Source organism: Eleutherodactylus coqui, chromosome 10, assembly GCF_035609145.1.
Source record: "Eleutherodactylus coqui strain aEleCoq1 chromosome 10, aEleCoq1.hap1, whole genome shotgun sequence".
Classification (NCBI taxonomy): Eukaryota; Metazoa; Chordata; class Amphibia; order Anura; family Eleutherodactylidae; genus Eleutherodactylus; species Eleutherodactylus coqui.
Genome location: NC_089846.1, coordinates 128665761 through 128687889, shown reverse-complemented (window position 1 = coordinate 128687889; position 22129 = coordinate 128665761). Strand labels below are relative to the sequence as shown.

General features: G+C 43.3%; 1 protein-coding gene across 4 annotated transcripts in view; it reads right to left on the bottom strand.

The window, feature by feature from the left end:
* Nucleotides 1–2297: 2297 nt before the first annotated feature.
* The window catches only part of ARHGEF6 (Rac/Cdc42 guanine nucleotide exchange factor 6), a 118031-nt gene continuing 98199 nt past the window's right edge, over nucleotides 2298–22129 (bottom strand). For all 4 annotated transcript variants that reach the window (XM_066581815.1, XM_066581816.1, XM_066581818.1 and 1 more), the window contains 5 exons: nucleotides 20542–20635; nucleotides 18978–19067; nucleotides 14343–14442; nucleotides 8986–9040; nucleotides 2298–2786 (listed from right to left, as the gene is read on the bottom strand). In XM_066581815.1, the coding sequence (XP_066437912.1) occupies nucleotides 2664–2786; nucleotides 8986–9040; nucleotides 14343–14442; nucleotides 18978–19067; nucleotides 20542–20635 (462 nt within the window). In that variant the 3' untranslated portion in view covers nucleotides 2298–2663. The remainder of the gene's footprint in view (nucleotides 2787–8985; nucleotides 9041–14342; nucleotides 14443–18977; nucleotides 19068–20541; nucleotides 20636–22129) is intronic.

Genomic DNA, 22129 nt, shown 5'->3' with positions numbered 1-22129 from the left:
TCGTTTTCCAAAGGCACTGCGGACTGGAGGACTGAAATTCTAGCAAATTCTGTCAGACAGAGAAAACTGACAGCTCCTCCCCTAACCTGCTTCCCTGTTGTGAATGTGCATTCACCATCTATCTACTAAGTTATTACAAAGGGCTGTATGACAATGCTGGGGAATGGTGGAGAACAGGACATACAGTAGAGAAAGCTACTATATAGTGCTGTAATTTATTCCAGGTGCATTTTCTTGCTCTTAGCAGTGAGGGAAAACAGACCAGCAACTATTCAGAGAAAGGATGAGATAGATGGAGAGATAGCTGTGTAGCATTGAGTGGGCGTGGTTATGCTACACAGCCTCTGAAGGAGTTAGAAGGAAGAAGGAGCGGAGTTTGTGCATATTCATGAAAAAGACCAGCTAATCAGTGCTGGGAATGCCCTCCAGTCGGAAATTTGAATGTTGGAGAGCCTGAAACCCAAGTATGAGGCTTTGTAAATGTATGAAAATGAAAACTCAATGCAAAAAAAAAAACCCTGCCTAGTGCATTATTTCTTTCTGCAGGGGTTAGTAAGATGCGTTTGTATTGATGTTTCATTCACAAAGGTTTCCATAGTTTTTAAAGAAAATATTCAAGGATTTGAGGAAGTCATTTATATTGTATTACCCCAAGAAAAAAACAAAACTATCTGCTGGTCCTGAATGGTTACCCTTAATCTAAATAGGGGCAAATATTACTCCATGAATATTGCTAGAAGTGCTAAACCTGTGAATACATGGGCATTGAATTGTAAAAGAGCACTCGTGTGTAAGTTGAGACTCGTAAAAAAATAAATCAGGATACAATGGCCCATGCCAAACAATTAATTTCCCTCATTCTTCATCTTTTGCTAGGCACAACATGAAATATCCCATGAAGGCCACTTTTTAGAGTACGTCCACGTGGGACATAATTTGCAGTGGAAAAAAAATCCACCATCAAAATTGCAACAATATCCATGTGGATTACATTGTAGATTTTACCCCCTACCTGAAAGGGGTGAAATCCACCCTGAAAATCCGCTGCATAAATGACATGTTACAGATTTAAACTTTACAACACAGATCAATTGCTACACAGAATTTCTCGAACAGATTTGGCAAATTCTCATCCTCTTTGCTTGTACTATAGTGCCCTTTGGACTCACCCCCCCCCCCCCCCCCCCCAACTGCGCCCCCACAGTCTCCACAGCCGTGTGAGCAGAGCCTAAGGATCTAGTAAAGCAAGAAGTCACCATTACAGGCACAGCCTGCCACTCACAGATACGAAACTCAACCCCCCAACATAATACAATGAATGAACACATAAAAGCTGGCGCAGAAATGTTAGAACTTCCCCTACAGTCCTTCTGGAATTTTAAAGACACGTTACAAAATTAAAGCCGATGTGTCGCTGTGTGCCATGACCGGCGCACCTAGTTTTTGTCTACGTACTTCTTCTTTTATGGGTGAGGTCTTTTATGTTTATTAGGAAATCATGCAGGCATTAATTTTGTCTCTAACGAACTATTCACATATCGCTTGTGGAGGGAGTCAATATTGCACTTTTGGCCAAAATATAAATAACCAAACATTTCTTCAAGTGCTTTCAATATAGGGGGGGAAGTCTACAAAAATGTATCCCGAAGTTCGGTTTATCCCAGCTACACATTGGCCAGTCCTCCCGCTTACCCTGAGTACCCTGTTGCATGCTCACTGTTCATTGGGGCATAGGCCACATCATGCGAATAACTGGTCTCCAGTCAACTGGATGTACCAGCATGCCTGGACATATTGTGACACGTTGCCATTCAGTGATATTGCAGCGAATGCTGCATTGGATATGGCTTTTCTTTAACTGTTTCAGCAAATAATGTCTTTAGCTTTAAGGTAGTTAATAATGCTGATGATACACTCACTCTGCCATTTGTGAAGGGCAACCCCTAATGCTGTATGCCAACCGCTGCTGAATATTACATAGATAGCGCAAGTGTTAATATACAGTGAAGGAAGCTATTGCCATTGAGTGGTCGTTCAAATAGTCCAGCTATCAATCCATTTCATTCAACCCTCATTAATGTCACTTTTGACAATGGTGTCCAGTTTACCGCAAGAAGAAAAAAAGTCTATTGAAACAAACTTTCTATGAGCCTCTAGTTTGTAATATAGTCCTTGGAGGTCTCAGAGTGTGCACTTGTTCATGCCAAACAATACATGGATAGTATACAATATATATATATATATATATATATATATATATATATATATATATATATATATATATCCTTGTAGCCATGTTCCCCGGTGTAAGGAACTTTCAACAAAGTAGAAGCGCATAGTGTCTGTTTAAAAAAAAAAGGACAAGAATAATAAAAAAAGGACAATAATAATAATAAAAAAAAAAGGACAAACCCTTAAAGAGGCCACTTAAAAATTCACCCTGTAAAACGACTGTCTCTAGTGTGGTTAAGGTACACAGAACCTATAGAGGAAGTACAAATGGATCCCGATCAGGTGTGTAACACACAGCTCACTGTACCCCTCACATGCTGGGAAGGCTAGGTACGGCTGGCTATCGTCTGTGTCCTCCAAAGTTCTTTAACATGAAGTCCTTACAGTAAAGTCTCTGATGTCTCGGCTGACTTTACAATGTTAAGTGGGACCTAATGTGAGGGGTCGTCACGTGTCGTCTCACTAGTTTGTTTCAACATTTTGCGAACCAACTTTTCTAATTCCTTTCTTGATTTTTGTTCTTCGTCCAAACTTTGTTTCATCCTTTTGTTCTCCTGTGAAGATAAACAGACTTTAAATACATCTAGTTGGTAACTTCAGGCATTAATCAGTGTTCATACTGTATGTCTCTATTGACTTTCTATGTAACCCTTTTAACTCTATGCAGTTAATATTTACACTATCCTCCAAAAATACCTGGGCTCCTCAGCAAAATCAAAGCTAGTCTTTATTTCCACATGTTAATCCTTAGTCGGGTTGCTTTGGCTCTTATGACATCGGATACTCGCCATGGCATGCTTTCTACTAACGTTTGATACACTTCAGCCAGTATATTTCTCCATTCAACCTGCAAACCTCCAGCAAGTTCTTTCAAAAAATGCAGCATCAGGCCATTTGCAATGGTGCAAGGAGTTGAGACAGTTGAGCAATGGAAGATCATTCCATGTAATCTTACTACTTCATCTTCATACCAGATGGCTCTACCTGGGTGTGGATGATGCCTGGGGAATGTCTTTTGCCTGAGCGTGCCAATGATTAAGTACAACGGGGGTTCCATTATGGTTTGGGGATGTTTTACGCGGCATGGCCTTGGTCAGTTGCTTGTAGTGGCAAGAACCATTGAAGGGGTTTTCAGAGGCCCCAACGTTGGTGGCAGTGGTGTGTGTGTGATGCATTATTTCTTTTTGTTGGGAAGTCATCTCTTCTGTTATGTGATATTTTAATAGAATTCCATTTAATTATTTTTATTGAGGCTTCTGCATGTAAATTATTAAAGTAGGGGCGTGTTTAGATGAATGGTCTTGCTACTTGAAGCCCTAAAAGTGGTTCCACTCAAAAAGCTCTCAGAGGCTACCTGTGTGTAGTGAAAATCTTTTTCCGCTTGTGTAGAGCTTGTTGACCACTAGACACCTAGGGGTGAGCGCCTCAATCCTGCCTTTACTGTGAAGCGGCACACTGCCCACCCTGCTGGTGTGATGGTCTGGGGGGCCATAGCATATGACAGTCGGTCACCCCCAGTAGTGGTACGAGGGACAATGACAGCTCAGCGATATGTTCAGGACATCCTGCAGCCACATGTGTTCCTCTCATGGTAGGGCTTCCAAGAGAGGGAGAGAAGGAGTGGAGCAAACCCAGTGAAGTTAAGGGTCTGGGATCCAGACTAATGTCCGGGACTCAGAAACCTCGAAGGAGCTGAAGAGAAAATGAATATATGTGGCCCTGCCAACCAGATGGATCCACCAACGGTGGTCAAATGGCGTAAGTGAAGGAAAAGGCCTGGTATTTATTATATTTGCATGTAAAATGCATGCTGATGGAATAAAATGGCAAATACATACTTATATAATAAGGTGAGGACAAATGTAAAAAGAACAAGATGAGATTCAAAAAATGCAATAATTTAAAATCAAAACCAAAATATACACATTTAACGTACAAATATAATAATTGTTCACACGCCAAACAGGTAGATTTATAATATTTATTTATGTATTGCTCTAGTCTCATGCGGTATGTCATTTGGGTTTTGCCCAACACGCACTATTAGGCCGCCTGCAGACGGGCGGAAATTCCGTGGCGGGATTTCCCGCGGAATTTCCACCCCTGGAAGCTGCCATAGGATTGCGTTAACAAACGCAATCCTATGCAGATGGCCGTGATCTGGCCGCGCAAAATCTCGCGCGGCAAACAAACCGCGGCATGCTCTGTTTCTGTGCGGGGCTCGGAGACCCCCGCACAGAAAAGTCACTCACCAGTCGCCGGCTCCGCTCTGCACATGTGCTGGCTGCCCGGCAGCCGGCATACGAAAGAGCCGGGGCCGCGGGAGAGGTGAGTGACGTGCTGCTCTCTGCAGGCGCTCGGGTCGGGTCCCGCTGTGAGAATTCTCGCAGCCAGATCCGACCCAGCCGTCTGCAGGCGGCCTTAATCGTATTTTTACTCCTATATTTGTTTACATTTATTTGTCATATTTCTCATTTGCTTCTATTATGTTTCCTTCCTTCCTCTGCCTTGTCTTCTTCTAGTCTGACAATGCAATTGTTTCAATTATTTCTGATTATTTTCTGTAAACTAGTTCTACCCAGCTTGACTGATAAAGTGGCTAACCCCCAAATACGCATCTGCTGGTTTTTAATTGATTTAGTAAAAGAGAAGTTGGACAATCTATCTCACTGTCTTATGACATTAATCGGAGAGAAGTCCTAGGGCTTTCAAGAAGCATTTCCAAGCAGGATAATTCAAAGACGCTCACAACAAGGGTGTCACAGGAGCCTCCACAACATTGCCACACTTCCATGGCCGCCCAATTGGCAGATTCATTGCCAACAGAACATATATGGAACTATCTGGGGCACCAACTTCGACAGCCTATAAGTCTGCACGTTCTAGAGGTTCAGTTACAGCAAATGTGGACTGATATGCTGCAGGAAACAATATAGAATGTTTATGTTTCCATACCGCTACATCTTACATCCAAACTAAAGGCAGCCCAGCAGGGTAGTAGAGTCCCCATGTCCAAACATATCACATCTTGCGTCCAAGCTAGAGGTGACCCAACAGGGTACTAGAGCTTCCATGCCTGCCCATAACACATCTCGTATCCAAGCTAGAGGCGGCCCAACAGGGTACTAGAGCCTCCATGCCCAAACATATCCCATCTTGTATCCAAGCTAGAGGTGGCACAACAGGGTACTAGAACTTCTAGGCCCGCCCATATCACATCTTGTATCCAAGCTAGAAGCAGTACAACAGGGTACTAAAGCCTCCATGTCTTCCAGTATCACATCTTGTATCCAAGCTAGAGGCGGTACAACCGGGTACTAAAGCCTCCATGCCCACCCGTATCACATCTTGTATCCAAGCTACAGGCGGTACAACAGGGTACTAAAGCCTCCATGCCTGCCCCTATCACATCTTGGTGGTACAACAGGGTACTAGAGCTTCTATGCCCACCTATATCATATCTTGCATCCAAGCTAGAGGGGATACAACAAGGTACTAAAGCCTTCATGTCTGCCTGTATCACATCTTGTATCCAAACTAGAGGTGGTACAACAGGGTACTAGAGCTTCTATGCCCACCCATATCATATCTTGCATCCAAGCTAGAGACGGTACAACAGGGTTGGTTCTAGAGCCTCCATGCCTCCCGTATCACATCTTGTATCCAAGCTAGAGGCGGCCCAACAGGGTACTAGAGTCTCTATGCCCTCCGTATCACATCTTGTATCCAAGCTAGAGGCAGCCCAACAGGGTGCTAGAGCCTCCATGCCTCCCGTATCACATCTTGTTTCCAAGCCAGAGATGGCCCAACAGGGTACTAGAGCCTCCATGCCTCCCATATCACATCTTGTATCCAAGCCAGAGATGGCCCAACAGGGTACTAGAGCCTCCCTTCAATGGGTCAGTTTTCTGTAATGAATTATCCTTTTGTTCTTATATTGTAATCAATTACTTATATCAATATTACAATTACATAAAGTTTCATTCGATTCCAACAACTCCTTCTAGGTACTTGATTTTTATTCGACAATGATGGCATTTTTGGGCATGAGAGGTCCAAAACTATATAAAAGTAATAACTCAGAAAGCCCCTTGGACACGGACGAATGGATTGACATTCTACACAATAATGAGGTGCTGGAATGGTCAGCAGTACCGCTTGCATGGTACGTGTGTGACCGCCTACAATTTCAGTTTACGTATTAAAGTGGATCAGCAGTTATTGTCGGGGTTTAAGATACTGAAGTCATGATGATCAGCTGGTTGCCATGGCATAAGTTCTACTGAGAGTAAAACTCTTCTGCACTTTGAACTAGGCTATACTATGTAACATTGTGGGACGAAGAAGTCACAGGGTGCACAAAGAGTGAAGGAGGACACAGAAGATCTACTCACGTTGGGAAAAATGATAAGGGGTGAGAGACTACTAAAAAAAAACAACCTAATTCTGTCACAGTGAGTAATACATTCTAGGTCATATATGCCACGGTACATGTGCTATCACTTAAGTGAGAAAGTGAAACGAAAATGTCTTACTGCAATCATCATTTACCATAAATTATTCCCAGTGCATTCAAGTCCAAAATGTTTTTGTTTTTTTTTATTTCTTTAAATTATCCTGATTCAAAGTGTAAAATACCTTGAAAAATGCAAAAAAACCATTTGAAATAGCATAGGGATACCGATTGCTAAAAAATAGTGGCAGAAGTACTCAGCTGTGCCCCTTCGGCTGTGATCAGCAAAGAGTGAATGGACTCATAGATCCATATACCTCTTCGAGTACCACCGAAAAGCGTAGATCGGGCACAGAGCTCAGATGAGTGCTTCTGCCCCTACAGTTTAGTGAGCAAAGGGATGGGCGGGGTATCGGCACCAGGACTTCACCAATTAAAATTTCTTATACGTCACTATGACACGTCAAAAGTTTTTGAATGTTTAGCTATACTTTAATTGGACAGAAATATTTCATCTGCAACTTTTTAAAACTATGAAAATAAGTGCTTAATTTAAGGGGTTTGGGGACAATCCACTGCCAAGTAGAGGGTTATTACAAATGATCTTCTCAGTTTGAAACTCTCACAACTCAGGTTAAATGACACAGATACATAAATTTGACATCAATGGAAACAGAAACTCAAAAAGTTTTGTTGCACAACATCAAAATGTTTTCCACAACAGAGGTGATCAATGTGGCCCCCTTTGTCACTCAACACACATCGAGCCTATAGCCAAGTTCCTGCCGTACACCTTGTAGTGTATCACGATTGACTGATACAATGGCTTCTGTGGTGCGTCCTCGCAGATCGGAGGGTGGTAAGGGTGGCATGTAGACGCTAACACCCCCCCAGTGATAAAAATTACAAGGCCTAAGGTCCGGGGAATATGGAGACTATGGTAGAAGTTTACGATTGTCATGATCCACATGGCCAATCCATCTGTTTGGTAGTCGCCTACTGAGCTCACTTCTGACTTCATTGTAACATAGGTGAGTAAGAGGGGTGCTCATCCTGTTGGAAGATGAAACCTGGGACTTCTTGTTCGAGATGCGGTAGAAGCCATATCTGTAGGGTCCAGGTATGAAATCGCTGTGATTATTTCCTCATGTACAATTTCCCACAGGTTATACCAGAAAACACATTCACATTGGGGAGGTCGCACATATGTTCCACAAAGACATGTGGGTTTTCCCTTTCTCAGATTCGGACATTCCGCTTGTTGCCCAAAAGGTGGAAGACGGCTTCATCACTAAGCACTAAAGACTCCATGGAACCAACTGCTTCCCGTTAGAGTTGGCATACTCTCGCAGAAGGAACGCTGCCTTGCTTTGTCGTCCGGTTTGGGGCCGGTAACAATGGTTAGGGATACCGTCGCACACGTTTGCGCAGAATCTTCCACATGGTCGTCTGCAGGATGTCCAATTCTCTGCTCGCTCTGATGGTGGATTTCTGAAGGCTTCGTGTGTAAGTTGCACGCACGCTCCACTGTGTTCATATTCACTGGTGGACGGCCAGATAATTTTTGCTTAGAGATGTGACTTTTTTCCTTAAAATTGGAGTACCGCTTACAAATTGTGCGCCTGCTGGATGGATCTTCCCCAAACTTAGTTCAAAAATGGCATTGCACACTAATATCAGACCGATAGATGTAAGAATCAAGGACACAGAACGTTCTCCTGTCTTTGTTGGCAGCCGTTCTGCCTCATATTCCCCTAGCGACAACTGCAGCAGAATAAAAAAACTTTTTGGGCCTCATGTAGCAAAACCATCTAACAGTAAGACGTCCTTGTCGTCCATCACAACCAATCACAGCACAGCTTTCATTCTACCTCAGCAGTTTGAGAAAGAAAGCTGTGCTGTGATTGGTCGCTGTGGACAACAAGGACGTCTTACTGGTAGACGGTTCAGCTAAATGAAAATTTTGAGTTTGTTTCCATTGATATCAAATTTCTGTATCTGAGGGTCATTATATGGGAGTTCTGAAGGGAGATCATGTGTAATAACCTTGTATTTCTTCAAAAGAAACATCAGCAACTAGAAGTACACATTTGTGATCTCTACATTCAAATAGCAGAGCATCCATTCGATTGTGGCGGAATATTTGTGCCTTATGGCCAACATTGCAGTGATATCATAGGTTTAGCTGCAATCAGAGCACATGATAGTCTGTATCCTCTACCCCATATTAGAATATATTGTATGCTTACATACAAAGACCAGTCAGCCGCACAGACTTTGGTCTTTCCCATCATTCGTACCTGTTTCAATTCCTTGACTTCATCTCGCAATGCGTAGACTGTGTCTACAAGACTCCTGCAAGGCAAAAACGGCAGATTAATATATATAAAAAGTAATCTCGTCTAGTGAAGTTTGCGGAGCAGCGATGCAAGCGCCAACGTGAGAAGCCCGACTGAATAGAGACAACTGCAGGATAAAAGCTTCAATATGAAACTAATCAATATCCAATCAGAAAAGCCAATATGCCCCTATGTCGTACTTCAAGAAGCCCTTAGTACTTGATATAGAACAGCTTTTAAATGGCTCTTCTCACAACTTGTATTGTTCAGTGAAACCATACAGCAAACAACTAAGGATACAAAAGTCGAAAGAAACAGCATGTTCTCCAATGGGCACAGATCCACAAAATGAACAAATAACATTATTCTGGGCAGCTATAGCAAGGTTCCAGTCACTTTGCCGAAATTAGCTGTACAATACTGGAATGCTTCACTCTGTAGAATCCAGTGTCACAGGTTCGAACCATCTATCAACTTTATTCCAATCCACAGTAGACGTTTCAGGCCACGACTTGTGACAATCTTCTAGAATATAAAGTCTTTCAGTTATATTGCAGGCCTCTGTATCCAACACTGAAGGAAGACATGTAGCTAAACTCATGCAAAGAATAACCTTCATGTAATGAAATCACCCAACATGTTATCCACTTGGTGGTGGGAAGCATTCAGCAGAGGTAGTAGACCAAAAACTTTTGGACTTTAGTTTTTGTCAACTGTATCAAATATGCCCTCACACCCATAACACCCATAAGATGGTCTCAGTTACAAATAAGCTTGGGCACGCCATTACACTTAGGCCACTTCATGACTCAAGTTCTCGAATGTTCTCTGGCCTTCTCTAGAAATACACGGCCTCTATTTATCTGCGAACACATCACACATCGGTGCACTTTTAAGAACTCACAGTCTTTGTTTTGGGTGTTTCACATTCACATCAGTGGCCTATAACTGGTACTCTCTTCCATGGTCGCCCTTACGCTACTACAGAGAGAAGTGTGCAACAGTTCCAAAGAATTCCACATCCAAAACGCCACTTTAAGACTCAAAGCCCAACATGTGTCACCCCAGCATTTTAACCCTTTCCAATCCAATTTGTTGTCTGGTTTTCCTAGGGGGCTTACTTTTTCTGCCGTTATACAATGGCGCTATCTGCTGGCTGAAGCCAGTACTGCATCAGGTGACACGTTGGATAGGCTCCAACAGCAGAGAGGCTGGCAATATACAGTAAGAGAACCCCGACGGACGTCTTCCAACATGGGAGCTGTACAGCCTTAAATCATAAATGTCTTTAGACGTCAGACAGTGGATTGGAAAGGGTTAAACTCACTCATACAACACCCTGCAGGGCATGATGTATCCTTTGATTGACTCACACACACAAGCTCCACCCAGCATGGTGATTGGCTGCTGAGCATTCACCAATCATCATGGTAACTAGGTTTGGGGCTTCACACACTCATCCTCATGGGCCATAGCCGATTCTGCTACACGATGAAACATAATCACCATACATTGAAATGATATCATTGTGCCCCACATGTCTGTCACATATGTCTACTCAGTACTGTCCCTACCATAGGCGTCCCGGCAATCAGTCTACCAACCATAGCATTGGCCTGGCATTTCACAGTACTATTAGCTTCGGCCTGTTATACACTGTGCATCTCTATAGCATCTGTACAATGCATATTATTTATTAGTGACATTCCTCTAACTGCAGTTATGTATTATCTGTCTACCACTGCAGTATATATATATATATATATATATATATATATACACATACATACACACACACACACACACACATTATATATACATACACATGTTTACATATTAGATCTCATAGGAAGACCCTTATACACATATTACACTCTATGTTATCAAGGCATGGCTGTAGATTATACTTTACATGTAAAGGCATGTCTGGACATATTACCCTAATACTCAGTACCATAACACATCTGAATTTAGGATACTTGTCTAGCATTTCCACGCACTAACTAGCTAGCTCTATGCAAATATACAGCACTGTGCAAAGGTTTTAGACAGCTGTGTGGAAAAAATGTTGCAAAGTGAGAATACTTTCAAAAACATAAAATGTTAAACGTTTATTTTTGTCAATTAACAAAATACAAAGTGAATGGACAAAAAAAAAAATCTAAATCAAATCAATATTTAGCATGAACCCCCTTTGCGCAATCAAAACAGCATTAGTTACTCCAGGTGCACTCGTACAAACTCAGGGATTTTGTAGGATTATAGGTGTATGATTAACCAGTTATACCAAACAAGTCAAAACTCAGTCATTAACTGAAACAGAAACAGCTGTGTAAGGGCTAATTCCCACGGGCGGACTTCCGCCGCGTATCACACGGCGGAAATCCGCGGCGTTGGCCTGCAGATATTAGGTTCTATTGAACCTAATAGCGCAATGCTCATGGTACAGAATTCAACTGCAGAATTCCGCCCTGTGAATTCTCCCGTACTCACCCGCGGCATGTTCTATTGGCCGTGGGCGTACGCGCGGACGGCTTCCATTGCAGTCAATGGAAGCCGTTCGTCATGCTATCTTCCGCTGTAGCCGGCGCATCATGTGACGCTGTGGGCGTGTCATATGACGCGACTGGAGCATCACATGACACTGCCGGCGAGTCATGCACTCTACTGCGCATATGCGCCAGAGCGTCATGCAGGTAAGTACGGGGTCTCTGGGGTGGGGGTGGAGGGGCCGGGACAGGCTCCGCTGCGGTATTCCACTTGCAGAGCCCGTCACGGCCGTGGGCATTAGGCCTAAGAGGCTTAGAAGGAACAGCCAAACTCTGCTATAAAGGTGAGGTTGTGGAAGACAGTTTCATGTCACAAGTCATACATCATGGCGAGACTGAGCATAGGCAAAGATTTTAAAGCAGACTAGGGTTGAAGAAGCACAAAGAAATGGACAACGTTGAGGACTGTAGATGCAATCATTGGCCAAGGAAACTTAGTGCAGCAGATGAAAGACACATCATGCTTACTTCCCTTCAAAATTGGAAAATGACCAGCAGGGTCATCAGGTCAGAACTAACCGAAACCAGAATGACCCAGGTACACCCACCTACTGTTCAGAGTTCTCTGGCCAGAAGTGGTCTTCGTGGACGAATTGTGGCCAAAAAGCCATGTCTTTAACGTACCAACAAGGCCAAGTGACTTAACTATGAACAGAACTATAGGAACTGGGGTGCAAAAAAAAGGAAGCAGGTGTTCCGGACTGATGAGTCAAAATTTGAAATATTGGGCTGTAAGAAAAAGCACTTTTGCTTGCTGAAGGGCTGGACAGCGGTACAATAATCAGTGTCTGCAGGCAAGAGTGAAGCATGGTGGAGGTTCCTTCAAGTTTAGGGCTGCATTTAAGTAAATGGAGTTGGGGAATTTGGAGAGGATTAATGGTGTCCTCAATGCTGAGAAATACAGACAGATGCCTATCCATCACACAATAACCTCAGGGAGACGTCTGATTGGCTCCAAATGTATTCTGCAGCAGGACAACGACTCCAATATGGTTAATGTCATTAAGAACGATCTTCAGCCTAAAGAGGAACAAGGAGTCCTGGAAGTGATGATATGGACCCACAGAGCCCAGATCGTAACATCATTGAGGCAGTCTGGGATTACATGAAGAGACAGAAGGATTTGTGCAAGCGGACATCCACAGATCTGTGGTTAGATCTCCAAGATGTTTGGAACAACCTCCCTGCAGAGTTCCTTCAAATGTAGCATGCAAGTATACCTAGAAGAACTGATGTTGATTTGAAGGTAAAGGGCGGTCACACCAAATATTGATGTGATTTAGATTTCTCTTTTGTTCAGACCTTTTGCACTTTGTTAATTAACAAAAATACATTACTAACACTTCTAGTTTTGAAAGAATTCTTACTTTTGAAATTTTTTTCACACCGGTCTAAAGGCTTTTACATGCAACTGTTATCGCTCAAAATTCATCCAAGCAGCCAACAACGAGCGATAATCGTTACATGTAAATGCGGCCATCGTGCACTTTCTTTTTGTTTGAATGATAGATTTTAGTTAAACTTAAAATCCATCATTCAGCCGCCGAAAGACCGAGCAGATACGTTCCATTTAAATGTATTTTGCTCATCTTTCAAAAGACTGCAGAATGTTCTACTCACGGCACGTTTACACCAGCTGCGAGGAGAACAATGAAATATGTCTGTAGCTATGAGGAGAACAAAGGAATGTGCTGGCAGCTGTTTGCATAGCTGGAGGTGTGTTTAAGCACACTGGGCTCTGCACACTGGGCTCTGCAAACAGCTCCTGGAGGTCCTTTTACATGCAAATGAAGATGATAAAGTGTTAATGATCATTAACACTTTATGCAAATAGATCGCTAAATCTTGAAATGTTTCAGTCATTTGATAGATTATCTTTTCATGTAAAAGTGTCTTAAGGCTAATTTCTCACAGGCAACTGCGATATGAGGCCGTGAAACTCGGCCTGATAACATGCTCGCCATCGTGCAATGTCCCCGCAGATGCAAGGTATTTTTTGTGTTAAAAGGGAAGTAGCGATCCTCCACCCCAGCTTTTAGCAATGGCGGAGGATTGTGGAGTGTTTCCCATTGTTTTCAATGGGTAAACATTACACTTGTACACATAATACTGTGCCGGTCCTATTGAAAACAATGGATGATGTGATGTGATAGTAGGCGTTCTGAGAGAACATCCAAACATAGAGCATGCCGCTAATTTTTCCCACACTGCAATGCGATGTGGAGGGGGAAAAAAATTGCTTATGTGTAGGACCCCATTCAAAAGAATGTGGTTGATAGTCAAAATGCAAGATTTGTGTATCTCGCAAAGCTCAAATCTTGCACGGTTTTCTAGGCTGAGTGAAAACGGCTTGAAGCTTTTGCAAGTCTTCTACATTTTCCTATATGCAACCATTGTTATTCCCCCATGTCCAGAGCGTAACTTTTCCAACTCCCTTACAGGTTGCTTAATCAGAGGACTTTATTAACTAGCAAGTCCCCGCCACAGAGAAACAAACCGTTTAGAATGGTCTCTTAGTACATACTTTGGAGGGCAGGGGCGTAACTATAGAGGGTGCAGGGGATGCGGTTGCACCCGGGCCCAGGAGCCTTAGGGGGCCCATAAGGCCTCTCTTCTCCATATAGGGAGCCCAGTACTATGAATAAAGCATTATAGTTGGGGGCCCCGTTCCAGGTTTTGCATTGGGGCCCAGGAGCTTCAAGTTACGCCTCTGTTGGAGGGTCAATATCCGCAGAATATTTGCATAATGGTCTTCTTTCCCAAACTTACTTTTCTTCAGGAGCAGTTTGGCCATTGCTCCTCATGTCATCGATGATCAAACTTTCATCCTCGAGTAGCATGACCTGTGGAGCAGAATCTTTGCGGCTGCCTGTAACAAAACAACAAGTGCGTAATGATCACATATACGGTTACAGAAGCCCCCAGACTCCGCTTCTCCATACCTTCCAATTAAAAATTGCCCAGACAGGATACAATAGGTTCTCTTTTTACTGCTGCCTGCGGGTTTCCGAATTCTAGGCGGCCATTAAAAAGTCAACACATGTGCAGAGCCACGACGGGCATAGCTGACTGTTCTCCTCTCCAACAGGAGTGATGCAGACACCTTTGTGGTCGTGTTATTTAGGCAATTGTTTCTAGTTTGTGTTATTTAGGCAATTGTTTCTAGTTTGTGTTATTTAGGCAATGGCCAAATCTTCTCCGTCATCTTTTACTTTTATTGGAAGCATGAATAAGTCAGCGAGCGGAATATGTCGGCCTCCCACACATTTCTGCCCTTCGGTGACTATATAAAGGCAGTTCTATGAAGTCGCAGCAGATTGCACTTATCATGCAGACCTTAGCTGCACCTTACATTGTAAAAGGAACATAGCTTCGTGGCAAGAGTGCTATTGATTTGGAGATATTCTTGTTTTGCAGTCACATACAGGAAGCAACAAGATTAACATCTCTCACTTACAGATTTAGAAACTTTCTCTGCTTTAACCCTTTAGAGGTCTGGTCTCTAAGGGCCTATCCGCACAAATTATCATTCTTTTACAAAGCATAACTGGGAATTCTTTTTTTTTTTTGCACAAATAAGGCCTAATGCACACAGGCGTATTGGCACTGCGGGATGCAGAGCTCCGGATCCCGCAGCAAATACAGCCTCATAGGACATGCATTGAAAAATGCATTTCCATGGCCACAAGCACAAATTAACTGCGATATTCCGCTCGCAGGTTGAAAATCGCGGCATGTCCTATTCTAGTGTGACACTCACATAGGCTCGCACGGCCATGTCATCAATGACGCGCCGGCCCTGCACTGCACATGCACGGCTGTGTGCCAGCCGATACATCCGCAGGGCAGGGTGAAGATTCCGGACAAGCCGGAGGTCACTGCAGAAGCACAGGGTGGCATCCCACAGTGAGAATCTTGCAGTCGTCATCTGACCCGGCCGTCTGCATTCGGCCTAATAAAATGTTTTAATGAAAAGAAATTAGCCAAACATAATTGCTTATACGCGAGTTATCACTTATACAGAAGTGTAATGGGGTCTTCAGTCATTTTTGAATGAGAAAATAAAAAATTGTATTCTGCCATTGTTTTTGGAGTTTATTTTGATTGTGTCCATGGTGTGGTATAAAGCACTGGCGTAACCATAGGGGATGCGGTTGCATCCGGGCTCAGGAGCCTTAGGGGTCCATAAGGCCCATCTTCTTCATATAGGGAGCCCAGTACTATGAATAAAGCATTATAGTTGGGGGCTCTGTTACAGGTTTTGCATTGGGGCCCAGGAGCCTTAGGGGGCCCATAGGGCCTTTCCTCTCTATATAGGGTACCCAGTACTATGTATAAAGCATTGTAGTTGGGAGCCCTGTTACAGGTTGTGCATGCAGGCCCAGGAGCTGCAAGTTACCCCTCTGTGTTAGGGGGTTAAGAGAAGTTGGGGGGCCCACAATAAACTTTTGCATCTAGGGCCCATGAGCTTTTAGCTACACCCCTGGTATAAAGAATATGTTAACTATATTCTGTAGGTCATTCTGAGTAGTTTTAATGTTTTACTACTTTTGTGCAATAAAAACGCTTACAGTTTTTTGTGTGTGTAGCTTCAGCCTCAGATTCATCACATGTATTCTTCCAGCAACTTAGCTGTATTACAACATGATTTTTTTGAAGGACAACAAACGGTAGTTTTCATTGGTACCATTTTTGAGTGCATGAAAGAGCTTTTATACTACGTGTCGTGGCAGATATGGCAGTACCAATTATATATAGTTTTTTAAATTTTTTTATTAATAATAAAACGTGAAAGAGAAAAAGTTTTACTTAATATTTTCCAATCCAATTTGTATCCTGGTTTTCCTAGGGGGCTTACTCTTTTTCTGCCATTATAAAACGGCGCTATCTGCTGGCTAAAGCCAGTACTGCATGAGATGACACATTGGATAGGCTCTGACATCAGAGAGGCTGGAAATATACAGTAAGAGAACCCCGACGGATGTCTACCAACATCGGAGCTGTACAGCCTTAAATCATAATGTCTTTAGACGTCAGACAGTGGATTGGAAAGGGTTAATATTTCTATAAATCTTATTGTAATATTTTTTTGACATTTTTTTAGTCCCACTAGGTAATGTGATCCTATGATATTAGTGTATTCCACTAGCATTAGTGTAATGCCAGGATAGGTCTTCTCATGTATCAGAGCTTTGGAGCTGACGCGAGCAGTATGTAGTTTTCTGTGCCATGTGTTTGTTTTTTTAACAATTAGATTCAAATGATTGGGAGATTTTGTGCCACCCGTCTAAGGTATTCTATTAATGGGATTTATGTGTGAATGTAGATAAAGACGAATATATGATCGGGGGGTTAACTTTTTGAATGTATTTATAGCGGTTTTAAAATTGTATTTGTGCTGATGGCTTTTAGCTAGAGTCTAAAAAAGATGACAAAGTGATGTGGACTAAGAATTTTATTAAATATGTAAATTATATAATTTGTTCACTATTTAAGGCCTCGTTCACACGGGCGACAAAGTCGCGCGATTTTGTAGGGTTGCTACAAATCGCATGTATGAGAATCCCATGCTTTCCTATGAGTTACTTCATATGTTTTGTAGCCTGCGACAAAACGACACAAAAACCTCACGGGCCCGGCGATATGCACGCGACTCGTGAGGTTTTGTAGCCCATGTATCCCTATGGAGCCTTCCTCTCTGTTGCATCGCATCGCACGAAAACGTGTTTTTTGTGCGATGCAATGCAACTTTGACAGTAACAAATGCTACTGTCAAAGCTATAATCTAACCCTGGCTGCAGAAAAAAACCCAAAAAAAACACATATACATAACCTCTACCGCGCTGTTAGCCAGGCCGCATTTTCTTCCCGGGTCCCCGGCACTGATCATCATCTTCTCTTCTGGCCGGGGATTCAAAAATCCCTGCCTCCTGGAAGCATCAGCCAATCACAGTCAGCGCTCGATGAATGGTTGTGATTGGTACAATCACAGCCATTCATCGAGCGCTGTCTGTGATTGGCTAAGCGTCAGCCAATCACAGCGAGCACTTCCAGGAGGCGGGAATTTTTTTATAAGCAATCAAAAAGCTGTATGTATCCCAAATGGTATCAAGAGAAACTACACCATGCCCTACAAAAAATAAGCACTCACACTGACCCATTGACCGAAAGATAAAAAAGTTTTAAAGTTTTTGAGGTCAAAAGGTGGTGATAGAAAACTATTTGAAAAAAATTAAAGTAGTACAATATAATAAAAAAAATTACATATATTATATAAAATATAGATCTCTATATTACATATCTCCATACTGCAGGTCAATACGATTATGGCGATACTATATACACACATTTGGGAACGCCAAAGAAAGACGTCATTTTCACCGTACCATGAACGCGGCACACACAACCCCCTAAAAATGGTGAAAAATTCAACTTGCTCCACAAAAAAACAAGTCCTTGGGTAGTTATGTTGCCGGAAAAATAAAAAAAGCTATGTTTTTTTGAACGTGGAAGGGAAGAAAAAAAAGTAGCAAAAACAAAAAATAAAAAAAGGCTGTGGCTAGAAGGAGTTAGGGCTCCTGCCCATGGTTATATATTTGCAGTGGAATCCGTGGCAGGCATCCACACCGCGGATCCGCTACAGATAGTGCCCATAGCATGCTATGGGGAATCGATTCTCCCTCCACACTTGCAGAAACCAATTGCAGTTTCTGCAAGTGAAGGAAAATCGCAGTATGCTCCATTGTTCCACAGATTCTGAGCGGACGGCTTCCATTATAGTCAATGGAAGCCATCAGATCCGTGGCCCGTCCGCAAGGAATGTCGCCTAGCGACATTGCGGGGAAAAAAAAAAATTTGAAAAAAAATCTGTACTGCGCATGTGCAACGGCGAGCCGGCAGGTCCATCCACAGTACAGAAAAGAAGCAGACAGAGCAGGTACGGGTGGAGCCGAAGCCGGATTCTCCTGTGTGATTCCGCTTGAGGAATCCGGCTCTGCAGTATACAGGAGGCCTAAATGAAGACCATTGTGATATCAAAACAGAGCAAAGTTTATGAATACAAGCAAACTTCTGCAGCTGAGACTTCACCATAATAGACAACAACATGTGAATAAATACAACTACTTTTGTGACATCATAGAACAAAGCCTCGGGGATAAAGGAAAACGTCTGTTATAACAAGTTATAAATATAGGCAAACAGTTTTATGACGTCTCCACAGCAGAATATAGCCGGGGAGGAAAAAGACAAAAACTAGTGCGTCATCGTAGAAGACTAAACATAATAGAGGCAAAGAAGGTTTGTGACATTTCATTAGGAATAATAACCAATCAAGTAGAAGATTTGATGGAAAAACTATTTTAATCAGTGATAATTAAACAGAACGTAATAGTGAACATTTACCGGAATTAAGGCTCTGCTGAAAGCCAGCTCCTGTGCAGTATGCCTCAATCACTTTGAGGATCTGGGCATCTTCTTCCAATGCTACAGTGCCTGCAAGGGTAAACAGACCAGTAAGTCTCTCTGCATATAGAATTAAACTAGCAACACTTTAAAAAAAAACTTTTGAGATAATGTCTCCCCGAAAAATCATTCTAAGCATAATTTGGGTTCATACAGAAGCAGAGGGAGAGAGAGGAAGGGAGAGAGAGGAAGGGAGGGAGAGGAAGGGAGGGAGAGGAAGGGAGGGAGAGGAAGGGAGGGAGAGGAAGGGAGGGAGAGGAAGGGAGGGAGAGGAAGGGAGGGAGAGGAAGGGAGGGAGAGGAAGGGAGGGAGAGGAGGGGAGAGAGAGGAGGGGAGAGAGAGGAGGGGAGAGAGAGGAAGGGAGAGAGAGGAAGGGAGAGAGAGGAGGGGAGAGAGAGGAGGGGAGAGAGAGGAGGGGAGAGAGAGGAAGGGAGAGAGAGGAAGGGAGAGAGAGGAAGGGAGAGAGAGGAAGGGAGAGAGAGGAAGGGAGAGAGAGGAAGGGAGAGAGAGGAAGGGAGAGAGAGGAAGGGAGAGAGAGGAAGGGAGAGAGAGGAAGGGAGAGAGAGGAAGGGAGAGAGAGGAAGGGAGAGAGAGGAAGGGAGAGAGAGGAAGGGAGGAGAGGGGGAGGGAGAGGGAGAGAGAGGGAGACGGGAAAAAAAAGCCAATACAAAAATGCTCGAGTCTCCCATTGAAGTCAATGGGGTTCGTTACTCAAGTACAGCTCTTGAATTTTACGAAAATCTCGACTCGAATAACGAGGACCCGAACCATTTAGGTACTCGCTCATCTCTATTCAAAAGCCATCTTTTGAGCGATAATCATTGTGTCTGGATGTGCCCATCTTTCAGTTTTCTGCCGAACGATGGTTTTCAGCTCTGCTTGAAAACCATGGTTTAGCAGAACAGCTGCAGGACCGCACACGGTGTTCTGCTGGGGAAGAGCAGATTACAGCTGATTGCTTTGTCTCAGCTGTCAGCCTGGCAGAACAGCTGATAAGCAGGACCCATTCTGTATCTGCTGTCCATGGTGCTGAATTCTCCATGGGGAGTTAGAGATTATATAGTATTCTCTTAGCAGCCCATGCCTGAAAAATTGAGCTAATCACAGAGCTCAGACTTCCTGCTGAGTTCTAGAACACCTCCCAGAAGATGAAGCTGATAAAGTGCTAATAGCAATTAATGCCTGTTAGTACTTTGTGCAAAACAATCACTGATCTATCAATCTTCTGAAAGATTATCTATGTATGTAAATGGGCCCTAAGGATAGCTTTAGGGAGTGGCAAAATAGTCAATTGTCTAGACCTCTAGTTGTCAAGTGAGTTTCACTTGAGTGACACCAACTATCTGACAGAGAGGAGACAATGATCTGACAGTGACTAATTCCCTGGGGTCACAACGACCATATAAGTAAAACTTTATTTAAAAACTTAAAACGTTGCATTTCCAGAAAATGTAACCAAAAATTACATGTAAAAAGGAACAATCATAAAATAAGAGCAGCATACTTCTCCTGAAGGCAGAGTCATCGTCAGATGCTTTCCTTTCGGGTTTTCGCTTAGGAAGAAACTTCTTGACATTTTTGGGGCTTTTGCTGGACTCCTGCAAAAGTGTTTCAAGAGTTTATTAACAGACACTTAGTCTCCACTTATTTGGTCAATGTGCTAAGACAGACAAGAAAGTGTGAAATCGGACAAGCGTAAGGACATTGCTTGTAATAGGCAAGCAGCTTCTCTAGGTCTGCAAATCCTCGCAACCTTTAACCCTTTCCAATCCAATTTGTATCCTGGTTTTCCTAGGGGGCTTACTCTTTTTCTGCCGTTATACAACAGCGCTATATGCTGGCTAAAGCCAGTACTGCATGAGATGACACATTGGATAGGCTCCGACAGCAGAGAGGCTGGCAATATACAGTAAGAGAACCCCAACGGACGTCTACCAACATCGGAGCTGTACAGCCTTAAATCATGATGTCCTCAGAGGTCAGACAGTGGATTAGAAAGGGTTAACAGTTCAGAGGGAGTCTCATGTTTTATGTACATGGTCTCCAATCATTGTACAGTATAATGGCAAATTCTTCAACTTTCTAATATACTTTGTGCTTCAACTTCTCACTATCTTTAAGATCTCTGCTTGCTCTCAGGTAATCAGAACATGATTGCATAGTTCTAGAAGCTTAAAAAGGATAGTCCAGCTTTGAACTATTGATCACCTATTCTCACTTATCAGTAGTTGATCAGCAGGACATCTGCTGCTCCAAACCCCTGCCAATCAGCAGTCCGCTGGGCCACGGTCACTGTGTACAAAGCCGAAAGTAGACAGCTCTTTTGCAGCAGTCCAGGCTAGTAAGCAGCACAGTTCCTAGAAGAACAGCTAATCAGCGGGGGCTCAGAGTAGTGGATCTCCACTGATTAATGATTGACATAAGGATAGGTCAGTAGTTGAAAGCTGGACAACCACTTTAGGATTTTGTACTGGGGAATGTGAGCTTCAAGTTAGGCCTCCCTCACGCGGGCATTTTTGTACAGCGTTTGGTGCTGCGTTTTCAGCGCTGCGCTAAACGCTATACAAGACTCCCATTCATTTCAATGGGGCTTCTCACGCAAGCGGCGAAACGCAGAGTCTTCAACGCTGCGCTTTGACAGTGATGCATGTTTTATTTTTCTCCGTTTTCAGCCCTGAGTTGCCCATTCACATGAATGGGCAGCGGTTTCAGTGCTGGTGAAAATGTGGCACAATTTGGTACTGCATTTTTGACAGTGCTAAACCCATGCCCTAGCTACACTACCTAAAAAAACAAAAAAAAACAATGCTCACCTATCTGGCGCAATCTGGATCCCTGCTGCTGTTCTCTGGAGCTGTGGGCAGGCTTCCAGGTACTTGTTAGCGCTGTTAGATCATCTTTTGCTAGTAACGGGGTTTGAAGACCCCGCCCCTAGCAAGAGATTGCTCCGATTGGCTCAGCCTCAAGCGCTGGCTAAGCCACTCAGAGCCAACGCTTGATGAACCAATCAAAGCCAGTTAATGAGTGGCTGTGATTGGTGCATCTAGCGCTGGCTCTGATTGGCTAAGCCCGAAGCAGAGCCAATCAGAGCA